Source organism: Nicotiana tomentosiformis, chromosome 7, assembly GCF_000390325.3.
Source record: "Nicotiana tomentosiformis chromosome 7, ASM39032v3, whole genome shotgun sequence".
NCBI lineage: Eukaryota > Viridiplantae > Streptophyta > Magnoliopsida > Solanales > Solanaceae > Nicotiana > Nicotiana tomentosiformis.
This window is the reverse complement of record NC_090818.1, coordinates 99790592-99805634: the sequence shown is the minus strand read 5'-3', so window position 1 is coordinate 99805634 and position 15043 is coordinate 99790592. Positions and strand designations below refer to the sequence as shown.

Genomic DNA, 15043 nt, shown 5'->3' with positions numbered 1-15043 from the left:
ACCTTTGTATTCAGTTGGTTCACTATCGGCACACATATCAAAGCAATAAAATTTACTTTTATCCTTTAACAATTGTTCAAGTGTTCATCCATTCAGTTACAACCAAGCTTGAACGACGAAACTCTTCTAATATATAAAGAGAGAACATTTCAGTTACAACCAAGCTTGAACGTAGAAACTCTTCTAATATATAAAGAGAGAACATTACGAGACGCATATCAAAGTAAATATCAAAGCGATAAAGTTTAATTTTGTCCTTTTGTGCTTTAGCAATTGTTCAAGTGTTCCTCCATTGAGTTACAACTAAGCTTCGTTCAAGCTTAACGTCAGGCATAATTATTTCAATCACATTTAATTTAATCATTTTGCTTGTTCTTTGAACATACGAATTAAATTAAAACGAGCCATGTACAAATTTAAAATTTAATTATTACTCATTTTAAGGATTAAAACTACTTGAGACCAATTAGTCGCTTGTAATAAATTCCCATTAGTTACAAAAGACTCTCAAGTGTATTATCAAATAAGTAATCACTTCATAATTCACTTAGATTTCTCTCCCTTCGTTTTTCATCTATTTATGCTAGCGCACATCGAGCACAATAGTTACCGCTCCCTTCCAACTTTTGCGAGATAAGCATCACATCCAAGATTGAAGATTCTAAAGTTTTACATAATTTTTGACAAAAGCAAACAACAAACCAGAAATTAAACTTCATCCATTAGTAATAGACCCTACAGACTAGGGATAACGTGACCCCTTACATAAGGCACAACATATTTTTACAGAACTAAGACACACACCAAAAGCTACTATACCTAATCGTCTAGGACCAGACTCGGCAAAAAACCAGACACAACTCAGTAATACATAAAACAGCTTTAACTACAAGACCATATACTCCAAAAACATTTTAAGAGGTACTAAACTTGGATTCATCAATGTCAACGCCTTCTTCAGCAGCACGTTCACCACCAGATTTCTCAGTTGTACTAAGTCCACCTTTTCGACCCATTTCTTGGTACCCTTCTCTCCCTATTTGCTCTTTCCTTGTCTGTCCTCCTTTTTGTCCCAGCTCTTGGTACCCTTCTGTTCCTAGCTGCTCCTTTCTTGTTTGCCCTCCTCTGCTCCTCCCTTCATTCAATTCAACAAAATCAAACCTCATTAGCCAAACGAGAAAAGAGCCAATAAGTAGGTGGAGTGCATCTAGTTAACAGCTTAAACTTTTAAACACAAAGTACGAAAACAGATAAAAATTCTGAATTCAACTCTCACCGCCGCCATTATCAGAAAAAAATGATTTACGTGTTTATCCTATGGAATAGCATCAAGGCTGCAAGTGAAAAACATGTTTCCGTCTATTATACTTTACATTTCTTTTTTTGCTATTTAAGGAAGGAAAAAACTTTTGACGCATCTTAGATCTATAATTAAATGTTGTGGCTTTGTGATTTAAAATGATATGCCAGGGTAAAATAAAAAATTTAAAAGTAAATTTTTTTTAAATACTATTGAATAAGAACAGACTATATCTTGCCGATTTGTGATCCTAAAAGATAGCTGTAAGACCATCTCCTTAACGTAAAATACCAATTTAAAACAAATTTCTTTTCAAATACAGAAGGAGAGCAGGCCAAAAAAAAAAAAAAAAAGGTTCACATACAAATAAAAAAGGGTAGAAGATCTAGTTAAGCTTAACCTTCAGCAAGATGCTCCTGAGCTTCAAGGCTCTTGCCACCAGTGCCACCAGGGACCACTGTTTCTCCTTGTCTAGCTCTTGCATCAAGTTCTGAACGTTGTTGTTGTTGTTGCCCTGAAGCCATTATTGTTTCTGTTTCAACAACTCCTAGAAAAACAGAATTTTAGGTTTTAAGCCTTTTGTGAAATTTTCATGCAGTGCAGAGTCACGTTTGCATGAGATATATATATATAAAGAATTTAGGTTGGTGAGGAAGCAGTTGTTGGAAGTACGTGGCGAAAAAAGGACAAGATAAAGACACGCGGTGGCTTGCACCATAACAATGCTGGCAGATGGAGAAGACACGAGTCAATTGTACAATTTTTCGAGCGCATGCAACTGCATCTTCCCGAATTTCTCCCTATACTCCCTCTGTCTTACTCGTTTTAATTGTTGCTTTACCTCTTAATAATGTCTCGTTTCAATTTATATGAACCTATTTCTTTTTTAGTTCGTATCAAAAAGAATGATCTCTTTCCTTATTTGAAAATAATTTATCTTTATATAATAATTATAATTACATAAAATATATGTGTCTTATTTTACACTACAAGTTTAACAGTCTTCTCTCTTTTTTTAAACTCCGTACCCAGTCAAATAAATTCACATAAATTAAAACGGAGGAAGTAATAAATATTAAATATAGTTTATTAAGTTACAATTGTTAAATTATTTTTAAAAATTAAATAATATTAAGAAAATAACTACTTTTTTTTATATTAAGAGTATATTTAAAAATAAAATAAAATTTAACTTTGAAATTCTAAAATAACAACTATTTTGGAACAAATTTTTTGAGATAAAGCAGCTAAAATGGGACGGAAGAGATAACTCTTTTTTACGCTATTAATTTACTTTATTTGTTTTAATTTATATAACATAGTTTTATTCCGTATAGTTTTTACATGAAGAAATATTTTTAAAATTTATGATTTAGAATATTATAAACAATAATTATGAAAATTCTAAAATTGATTATTTTAAATACATCGTGACATTTGTTTGATATAAAACTTCTTATTAAGAATAAACTGAGCAGACTAAAATTAAATAGTTTCTAAATGTATACAATGACAACTACAATATATATATATATATATATATATATATATATGTTATTACTAATTCATTCGAATCCAATAGCGTTGATTTAATTAAATATATAATTAAAAAATTCACTAAATATTAATATTTGCAAGATTTAATGAGCTGTTGAAATTCCTTATATATTTTCTATTTTCTACTATCTTTTAAGTGAGAGTTTAGCAGTTCTCCGTCAACATGCTAGCTTGCCCATCAGGGATATTTATGGTATTTCAACATATTTTCATGCTTCAATATGATGTGCTAAGTGTAATATTGTGAGTACCTTTTTCTTTATGGGCCCCACCTGAACATCTTTTCACACCTATTTGTCAATGGATGTACTAATTTGATGAATCATGTCATGCGGGCCCCAGTTAATTTTACCATTTTATAACCTAACTCTCTACAAATAAGCCTTATTTGGTACCTTATATTAAAATTTAATTTTGTATGTAATTAGAGTGAATCAATATATATGTCTATAGCTCAACAAAAAGGAATAACATCTTCAAAAATTAGAAACTACCCAGCTCAAACAGGCAATAACTGAGAAAATCACAAATATTAATCCAAACGCTTCGTCTACAAGATTTCGAAACTTTCGCTCCTTGCATGCAAATATGATTTGAAATGTATAGTAGTATACTAAAAAGAGAAATTAAATTTATCCTACTTCTCCAATTAATTTCTTAAGAAGTCCAACATGAAATCAATGTTACATTTGCTTTTAACTCTATCCACGTTGAACTATTGCTATTATTTTGAAATTACACTCTCAAAAACTCATGAAGTAAATGTTACTATGTTAACTATAATTAATTAAATAAAAATACTGATATTACTGAGATTAGAGTAACTGCACCACGATACAGGAGCGGCTCAAGCACTTTAGTGGCCTTAGAGCGGAGGCCTTAAATTTAAAAAATAAAAAATAATTTTTCTCCAAAAATCTACTGTTCTAAATTTTGAGATACAAAATTATTAATATTTTTTTTAATTATTGATATCTTCCAAAATTTCTTTTCGAATGATAATATAGCCAACTCTTTTAATTTTTCTTCAGAATTATTGATCTTGGATAAGATTTTATCAATATTAATTTTAAAAAACTTGTTTCCACTGAGGCAACTGTTACATGAACTGTTAGCATTATTTAATAAAAAATATAAGTATTTAAAAAAATGTCTTTTTCTACTATATTTTAAGGAACATTCAAGATTAAGGCAATATTTTTTTAAATTTCCGTCATTTGATGATCTCATATTTTTACACTAAAATATTTGAACCGTTGAACTATTAGCTTGTCCTCAAAAACTTCTGCTTATATGATATAAATTACACTATAACAAGTGTGGGAAATGCACGATTTCCCATTAAGAGATGATGTCGGGTTTATGAATAGAATTCTCTGCATGTTCTAGAAGATATTTAAGAGATTTTTGATTTACGATAAGTTTTACCGATCGGTAATTCAGGTCGTGGTTGTAATGGGTCCGGTTTCGCAAATTGAAATTTGAAAGTCTAATACTTGTTTTAAGAAAAAAACTTATAAATTTAGTATTGCTAAAAAATGGCCCCTTAAATTTGGGGGGCTAAAGAGAGAGCCTTACTTGCTTCATCATGAAGCCGGCACTGGCATTATACAATACTCTCTCCGACCTATTTTATAATGATTATTTGATTATGCATGACTTTGCGTTTAAAATAAACTTTTGAAATTAAGTCTAAAATACTTGATTGTAGGTATTGGGCCCGGGCATAACCCGAGCTAATCGTAACTAGTTCTCTTATATAAGAAGCGATGAGTTTAGGTCTTTCAGGAGCCTGTATCATCAACAAGCCTGGCTGTCACTTTTAGGGCATTTTGGTCATTTCGGATTTCTCCTATTAAAACATCTCCTATTAAAATACTAGGAGATTCCGATAAGTTTCACCGTTTATGAACACATATCAGTCCACTTGTTCTTCTTCTGATCTTCTGCTTCTTCTTCATTACAACTGAGCGATTGACAATTTCTGTGGTTAGGTCCTTCTCTCGCAACACCTGTGAACTGCTTACCCTGCACTGTGTATTGTCCTTTCTCTTTATTTTTTTTTGTTGGTTATTTATTTGAAAAAGGCCTAAATTTGTATTTCTAATTGCTACTCGCTTCTCTAATAATAAGTTTGGTTGATTTTAGTTGTTCTGTGGTTAAGAGTGGTAACTCCAATTAAAAAAGACCTAAATTTATATTTTTAATTGCTACTCGCTTTCTCTGATAATAGTTTGATTGAGTTTCGTTGTTCTGTGGTTAAGATGATACTTGAATAAAATCATTGATTTCCATGCTTTTAGTAGTGCGGTTATGTGTTGGAAAAGTGAGGAGCGTAGAACATAGTGAAGAAGCAAAGTGAAAAAATAAGATTAAAAGAATATTGTTTCTACAACATCACAGAGAGGCTGTAGTCTTGATATCTTTGTGATATTCCTTATATGTGTTGCCTTACTGTATCAGTAAATTGTTAGAGACGCCTTTGTTTTTCATTTTCCTGGTAGGTACTTGACAAAATTCTTCAATGATTCGAGCTTTCATCCAGGAAGAGTTTGACAAAATCTGACAAAACAGGTATCCACTCTTTCTCTGCCCAACAAAATTAGTTGAAAACTTTATGCCTTACGGCTAAAATGTTAAATGCAGGGACTTAAAAAACAGGCATAGAAGGCGTAGTTCAAAACTCTGTATCTTACCATTCAAAGGCATAGAAGGCGTAGTTCAAAACTCTGTATCTTACCATTCAAATGCTACTTGCATAGATCTAAAGAAATAAATACAAAAGCTCTTAAAAGATTAAGATATCTTTCTGATGCTGACGATAACTCGGGCGAATTAGTAGCTAGACAACAATTTTAATACTGGACTTAGGTCTCCAACTCCTTATTTGGGACATAAATTGACTGTTGTTGTATTCAGATCAGGTTATTTCCTATTGTTGTTTGGATAAATATATGTTTAAAGTTTATGTGGTTTTATTTAAACAGATTTTAATTGGAGAAATATGGTTAGTAAGGATTCATAGGCCGAACTGAACTTGTTTCGGACTGAGGTGGTGTAGTTGTTATTGTATGTAGTTTAAATTAAAGTTAATTACTTTATGTGAGTGCAATGATGTTCTATTGTATTTTCTGGTTAATAATGTTAATAGCGTGCTGGAATATGTCGAATAATGCAGTGGTTCATCAATCCATGGAGTGTCTGATATGTTTATAGGTGCTTTGGGAGGAGGGCAGCTGGGTCGTATGTTGTGTCAAGAAGTATCCCAAATAGCACTCAAAGTGATTGTCTTGGACCCGATGGAGAATTGCCCGGCAAGTACATTAGCACATATCATGTGGTGAGAAGTTATGATGATAGTGTCACCGTTAAAGAATTTGAAAAAAGGTTTTTTGTTTTGGTCAAATATATGTTTGCTGTTTTGACTATTCTGCAAGTTAATTTGAATATTAAAGTTACGTGCGGAGTTCTAATGGTTGAGATCGAGCATGTTGATGTGGGTACATTTGAGAAGCTTGAACGTCAAGGTGTGGATTGTGAACCTAAAGCCTCTACTATTCGTATAATCCAGGTTAGTCTTTTATCCTATAAATTTGGATGAAACAATAGTTTTTGCTTGCAGTGTTTTTACTTTATAACTATTCAGTTTTCTTACTCCTAGGATTATCAATCTTTGTTTGGTTCAATTATTGTATTTTGTAACAGGATAAATATCTTCAGAAGATCTACTTTTCTCAACATGCAATTACACTTCCTAGATTATGCAGGTGGGCTTATAAAACTGTTGTACTAAATTTTCTTCCCCTTCTAATAGAACAACAATAACATACCCAATATTATCCCACACTGTGGGGTCTAGGGAGGGTAGTGTATACGTAGACCATACCCCTTCTAATACATTTTCAATATTTTTTTTACCATTGATGGAAATATATGCTTAAAGCAAATTAATAATCTTGAAAGTGCTAAACGAGCAGGGGATCTGTTCGGTTGTCCTCTGATGATAAAGAACAGGAGGCTGGCGTATGATGGGCGTGGCAATGCTGTAGCTAACAGTGATGAGGAGATCTCTTCTGCAATTTATGGTGATACGTCTATAATTATGTAATGATCAAGATGTACAAATTGACTCTTGTAGGTATTATGTATTTTTTTACCAAACATTTGATGTGATTGCTTCATCATGCATATTTTGCAAAAAAAATGCTTTTGCAGTGTCTACCACGGGTATCATGGTGTGCTACGGGTTTGAAAAAGTTTACTTAAGTACATATAGCTAATGGAATCAACTTAAAGTTACAACTTGAGGAACTGACCAATCAAGTTAAAGAAAATTGGTTTCATTGGCCTTAGTACTATGAGATCTGACAGAGCAACTCAACTACTGAAATCGAATTTCTGCATCTTTGGATATGATGGAATACATTGCATGTATATACATTTACTATCATTACCATGATTCCGTACATATATATGTTAGTAATAAAATTCTGCTCAATGAAACTACCCCTTGTGATTTCTCTATATGCACAAGATGAAATATTTTACATCTTGGTTTTGCTATGGCATATATAGTTTACTCCAATTATAAGAGTCCGTTTGGATTAGCTGATTTGAAGTAGCTGATAAGCATTAGGTGCTGAAAAGCACTTTTAAGTGCTGAAACTGATTTAATAAATAAGCAGTTACGCGTTTGGATATGCGTTTGGATACAAGTGCTGAAATTAATAATAAGCTGCTACAATATTTGATAAAAAAGTATTGATAAGCTTTTTTCTGTTAAAATGACTTAAATAACCTTATAAGTGTTTACACCTATAAGGGCGTAATATCTTCAAAATTTTAGATTCCAAATCGATCCAAATACAAAATATTTTATTTGTCATTTTATTTTATATACAACTGTGCTTAGATAAGATAAATTTTATGATAAATATAATTTATTTTATGATAAGCATATAATTATAAGTTATAATAATTAATAAATTGATAAAAGTTTCTCAGTAAAAAATAAACCTAAATAGGACAAAATATTTGAAGAGAAACAAACACGGTCTTTATCAGCACAACACTTAGAAAGCAACATAACAAAATATTTGACATGTCCTCATTTATTATATATAGTTCAAAGATTAATACACAATTACATAGATATAAATATGCAAAGGAATAGAGAATTTGCTTATCTTAAATAGTCAATGAGCATTGCAGACTTGAAGAGGCGGAGGGAGGGGGTTAGGTTGAAATAGTACTTGAGGCAGTGAGTATTGATGCAAGAGTTTTGTTCTAAAAAAGAATATTTAAGAATAAAATAGTAAAAATTTTGGTCAAACTTAAAGTGCTTATAAGCTAAAAATTTATAAGCTGGGGGTGACCAGCTTATGGCTTTTGGCTTATTTTTGACTTATAAGCACTTGACTTATAAGCACTTTTAACTTTACCAAACGCGTAGATAAGCCGAAAAGTACTTATAAACTATTTTGACTAGCTTATAAGCTTAGCCAAACACCCTCTAAGTAGACCTTCTTTCCTATTAGTTCTGTTTAGTGTTTGATTGTATAAACATTTAGAAAATCATCATAGACAATTTCTTAAACATTTAAAATTAGCTGTGGTGATTGGGCTCGGGCACAGCCCGGGCTGACCCAACTAGTACTATATATAAGGGAGAGTTTGATTACTGTCTCCACGTGTCTCATATATCAAATGAGATACATGTCTCAAATATTAAATGAAAGTTGCACGCATTATCTTAATAACGGTCTTTGTTATTTCAAATTTAGGATGCAGAAATCGGATAAGATCCTATTTCCCGCTAATTAAGAATCTTATCCTATTTCCCGCTAATTAAGAATCTTAATTATGATATTCTGCCTGCCAAAAATCTTCCACTCTCCTAAAATTTCTAGAAAAAATATTCGAAGCTATCTGTATTGGTAAAAAAACGCACTAACACGTGTACCATTTAGAAGAGGGCAAATAACAAGAATTGACCAGTGCCAAGAGTGTAAATCGGAAGGTCAGAAAATCAAAGATAGATAAAAGACTCTTGGAAGATCAATTCTATTACTCGGAAAAGGTAGTCTAATGTTTGGAGAATTCATAAATGATTGGGGAGTTCACGGATAAGAAGGATAGCAGATCAACAGATGCCGAAGGATCCGAGATTAATTCATCATTTACTCTACTATTACAAGATCCTTCGTTAAATCAATCGTTATAAATTATTTAAATGGACAGATTGAATGAGTGTAACAGCAGCATGAATCAAGGAAACGGTAACCCGAGTTTACCATCATAAAAGCTAACATTTGTCCATTTGAGAAAACAATCTGCAATCATTAGATTCATTATCGACATTAGAAGCTTTATTAATTTTTTATTACGTAACCCGGGTTTACCATCATAAAAGCTAACATTTGTCCATTTGAGAAAACAATCTGCAATCATTAGAATCATTATCGACATTAGAAGCTCTATTAATTTTCTATTACTTTTGGTAGTCATACAAACTCTCCATAATGCTACGAGCATTCAAGTCCTAAGCTACCATCAAATAACATCTCTTTCCCCTTTTGTTATATAATTCATTATTTTATTTCATACTTAATCATAACTATTCAACTATTTTTTAGCCCACAAAATAAATTTAATTATTTATGCCTAATAATTAAATTTTGAGTTAAATAATTTGGCGCCCACCGAGCTAAGCAATTTCGTTATTCATCCTAATATACTAACAATCCTTTGTTCTCATTCAGTTTAAACTAGCAACACGACCGAAGATTTTTCAATCTAACACAAATGAAAATAATCAAATGACATATGATTCCATTGCGCATAATTAAAACGACGGTGCCCAATTTCCAATCCGAGAAACTCTCCTCCATGATTTTCAAGGGGATCATCACCTCAACGATTGGTGAGACAAACATCCGAAAAGTTAGAAATTGCGGAGTTCATATTCGCTCAAAGGGCATGGAGCCAACAAATTAATGAAGCCATAATTAATTTAGCAACAACTGTAAGTGCTAGTTCACCAACATTTAGCTCACTACTACGCTTGAAATTCTGATATCGGAGACTTCCAAATGATGCTGGAATAGGAGGTTCAGATACGCCTAATAATTCAGATTTGTAAAATCTAGTTCTAACCTTGCAGAAATAACTCAAGCACGGCGAATATATGGAGTAAATCCATGGAATCCTTTCCGTATTCAAAGGGATTGATACAGATAAATACTCCCAATAGTGTCCGAAAGCAAGTGCAATTCCATTACCGATTCCAAAGAAACTTAAGATGCCGAATATTCTAGAAGTATGATGGGACATCATATTTCCGGGACCACGTCATAACATGTACAACCAAAATCAAAGGAAACAACTTGATGATACTAGGGATAGAATTAGTGCTCGTAAAGAAATTCGAAAAAACACTCATAAAATGAACATTAACTTGGTATTCCTTATTTCCCAAAAATTAAATTAGAAGCCTTTGTCTAAGGTACGCACTAGAGCACAAAAAGTTGAAAAACAGTTAGAGAATATCTTTAAAATCCAGCAAGGAGATAATGAGTTACTCCGAAAATTTATTGATCGAATCCAGAGAAGATGTTGTTACCTCAAGCTCCTAATAATTCGCCAGTAGTTTCCTTTGCTAACAATCTTAATGAAATGAGCTTCAAAGCTATCAGAAGCTTGAAGGAAAGTCTATAAGAATTCCCACCAACTATGACATATACAATCGGTACAATACCAAACTCCGAATAGGGAAGGAAACGGTAAGTCATTTTGATTATGATAACAGTAGGAATGGCAGGCGGTGCGGGTGCGGGGCATATTCTGTCTGAACCTGCGTAATTTCAACCCGCCCCGCCCCGCTCCGCCCCACATAGGATTTAAACCCGCATTCACCCGCCCCGCACTTCACCCGCATGAACCCACCCCCGCCCCGCCCCGCAAATATTTTTAACTTTTTTGAAGTAGCCTTTTTGCTTGTCATTGCTTTTCAGTGCACAATGTATATAAACAGAATTAAATATATAGCTTTTGATAAAATATATACGGACACAATACATAATGTGTTTGATAAAATTTCCCATAGGAAAACCTTCCTTAATGCTTTAGGAGATGACACCAATAACAGTACATTGCTACTACTGCATTAATACTATAATGGCAGATACAGACATTACAAAGATATAATCGAAAATGCAAAGTTTTAAACCAAAATTAAATAGGAATTCCACAACAAAGATAAAGCCCAAGACACTACTAGAAATCCGCTAAAAACCGATCAAGCGGTACCAACCAACGTTGGTTGGTCAGAAAAAGTGACCAGAAAATCGTCCAACATGGACGGAAACAACAAAAAAAATATTTTATATTTTTTTAAAATTACATACCGACCAACGTTTGTCGGTAAATTGGTCAACAAGTTGACCGAACTGGTCAGACTTGCTTAGTCAAAGAACAGTTTTGATTACCGACCAACTTTGGTTGGTAATGTGAGCCCAATTTTTTAAATTTTAATAACTATATTATTATTTAAAATATTTTATAAAATTTAAAGAATTTATATTTATAATTACCGACCAAAATTGGTCTGTTAATGCAGGGGAAGCATTGGTCGGTATTTTTTATTTCCTGGAATATAACCGACCAAAGTTGATCGGTTATTAGGTCAACATTGGTCAAACTTTTGAATCACTTTTATATTTACTATGAAAATAATATAAATGTAATCCGTTAACACTTTATTTTGTAATACAAATGATGAATACACTAACATATGCTATAACAAGCTATATATAGTTAAAGTATTACAATGAAGAGTGTGCGTGTGCGTGTATATATATATATATATATATATATATATATATATATATATATATATATATATATATATATATATATATATATAGAGAGAGAGAGAGAGAGAGAGAGAGACGTATATATATAAGAACACGAAGCGCTAAGAGAGATCGATGGTAGCCGTGGAATATTTCATAACATGGTTGTTGGTGAAAGTAGTAGGTCGGTGAAGAATACAAATCGTTGATTCTAGAATTCAGGATATGGTTGCGGATGCTTTTGGGATGCACTTCGGGGGTGATCCCAATGAAAATGTTGAACAATCTCCTAATGATGATGCAAAACGTTTTTATGAACAGTTAGAGGAAGCTAGTCGTCCCCTACGTGAAGGAAGTCCGCACTCTGAACTATCTGTTGCAGTTAGATTACTAAGTATCAAATCTGATTGGAATATTTCTCAAGCAACCATGGACTCTTTCATTGACCTTATGAGTGAACTAGTTGACCCTAATATCAACTTACCTGGTGATTTCTATAAGGCAAAGAGATTGGTTTATAAGTTAGGACTTTCGTCAATGAGAATTGATTGTTGTGAAGATGGTTGCATGTTATATTATAAAGATGATGCAACTTTAGACAGTTGTAAATTTTGCGAAAAGCCTCGTTTCAAGAGGCTTTCCAGCGGGAATATGGTCGATGTCAAGGCGATGCATTATTTACCTCTTATAGCTAGGTTAAAGAGGTTATATGCGTTGACTAGTTGTGCTCCTCATATGAGATGGCACTTTCAAAATAGAAGACTACCTGGTATTATGTGTCATCGTTCAGATGGAGAGGCTTGGAAGCACTTTGATAGGACATATCCAGATTATGCTAGTGAACCGAGGAACATTTGGTTAGGTTTGTGTGCGGATGGCTTCACGCCTTTTCTATATCTACGACACCATATTCATGCTGGCCTGTCTTTCTTACACCTTATAATCTACCACCTGAGTTGTGTATGACTAGTCTATATATATATTTAAATTGTTACTTAATTCGAAAAGTTTGATTGATGTATATTTTCAACCTTTGATTGATGAGCTAAAATAATTGTGGTATGATGGTGTTGCAACATATGACATATTAACCAAGCAGAATTTCAAATTGCATGCTAATTTAATGTGGACTATTAACGATTTTCCTGCGTATGGAATGTTGTCTGGGTGGATGATTGCTGGGAAGCTAGCTTGTCTTTACTGCATGAAAAATGGTAAAGCGTTCACTTTGAAACATAGTCGAAAGCAATCATGGTTTGATTGTCACCGTCAGTTCTTGCCCGATGATCATGAGTTTAGAAGGATGAAAAATACATTCAAAAAGAATAAAGTGAAATATAATTCGCCACCTCTGATACTTTCAGGTGAGGAAATTTGGGAGATGGTCCAGAACTTCAGTAAAGTTACTGAGGCTCCACCTTATAGATTCCCCAGATATCGTGTTACACATAATTGGACGAAACAAAGTATATTTTGGGAGTTGCCTTATTGGAAAGATAATCTTCTCCGACACAACCTTGATGTCATGCATATTGAGAAGAATTATTTTGATAAGTTGTTCAACATAGTGATGGATGTTAAAGGTAAGACAAAAGATAACCCGAAGGCTAGAATGGACTTACAAGAATATTACAGGCAACCTGAATTATACTTGCAGACAACAAACAATGGTAAGGTGTTCAAGCCCAAAGCAAGTTACACATTCACTTTGGAGGAAAGACGAAAAATTTGTGATTGGGTTACGAAATTGAAGATGCTTGAGGGTTATGCGTCGAATCTAGGAAAAAAAGTAGATATGGAGGTAGGGAAGTTGAGCCGTTTGAAAAGTCATGACTGTCATGTTTTCATGGAGACCTTAGTGCTTATTGCATTTTGTGGTTTGCCTGAAAGAATATGAAAACCCATCACAGAGATTAGTTTATTTTTCAAAGACTTGTGTTCTACCACATTAAGGGAAGAAAACCTACTTCGGATGGATCAAAACATTAGTGTAACTTCTAGTAAGATGGAAAAAATATTTCCATGTGGTTTCTTTGATGTGATGGAACACCTTCCAATCCACCTTAAACATGAGGCACGACTTGGAGGGCCTATTCAATGCAGATGGATGTATCCCTTTGAGAGGTAATATTATAAGTTTGATGTAATATTCTATTTTATTTGAATGTTCTTGGATAACATGACATTATGTAGGACAATTGGAAAATGCAAACAATTTGTTAAGCAGAGGAATATGATTGAAGAATCTATATGCGAAGCCTATCTTGCAAAGGAAACTGCACATTTTTGTTCTTATTATTTTGAGAGTAACGTGCCATGTGCTAGGAAAAGGCCCAACAGGCACACTGTCGAATGTGTGAATGATCTATTATATCAAACAATGTCCATATTCAATTAACCAGACCGATATTCTAAGGATGTTAGAAAGAGAAGTTTGAGTGATACGGAGTACAAGTCAGCTACACTTCATGTGTTGTTAAATTGTCCCGAAGTTGTACCATTTCTCAAGTAAGTATTGATTTATTAGTTATCAAAATATAAAATTTACTGTGATTACATATTGATGCAACTACTAAAAATATTTGATGTGTCACAGTCAATTCGTAGGTCAATTTGGCCATGATGTTGTATATACGAGATTTGATACGTGGTTCAAACAATTTGTAAGTTTATCCGGATAATGTTCTTCTGATGTTCCCGCTATATATATATATATATATATATATATATATATATATATATATATATATATATATATATATATATATAGTGAGTGTATAAAAATTGATTCATAAGTTGTGCTAACTTATGAATATTTTTAACACTATGTAGGTAAATAATCTAAATAATGGTGTAAATCAATTTTTGAAAGATATATCTTGGGGACCTGGGCTTCAGGTCACAACAATGTCTAAGTACGTAGTGAATGGTTATAAGTTTCATACAGAGGATTGCTCTAAAAATAAAAATAGCAACAACAGCGGGGTGTGGGTTCAAGGTGGTGATGGCAACCAAGTTGGAGATATTGATTATTATGGTGTGGTCAAAGAAATATTACAACTAGAATATACAGGTTGGCCATATAAGAAATTGATACTCTTTAGATGCAAGTGGTTTGACCCAAATCCAACAAGAGGTACAAGAGTACACCACCAATACAACATAATTGAGGTTAATCATACGAGGGAGTATGATCGCTATGATCCTTTCATAATTACACATAACGTTAGGCATGTGTATTATGCTCCTTATCCATTGCGGCGGAATAAGTCCGATTGGTGGGTTGTAATAAAATCTAAGCCTGTAGGTAGGGTGGGAGTCGAGAATGTGGTAG

At 33.1% G+C, this 15043-nt stretch overlaps 1 protein-coding gene across 1 annotated transcript; it reads right to left on the bottom strand.

Moving 5' to 3' along the window:
* Window positions 1-699: 699 nt before the first annotated feature.
* LOC104101204 (protein SLE1) lies at window positions 700-1912 on the bottom strand. Its single transcript, XM_009608645.3, has 2 exons — window positions 1701-1912; window positions 700-1135 (listed from the first exon to the last, which is right to left on the bottom strand). The coding sequence occupies exons 1-2, from the start codon at window positions 1822-1824 to the stop codon at window positions 915-917; spliced, it is 345 nt and encodes a 114-aa protein (XP_009606940.1). The 5' UTR covers window positions 1825-1912; the 3' UTR covers window positions 700-914.
* Window positions 1913-15043: the final 13131 nt, after the last annotated feature.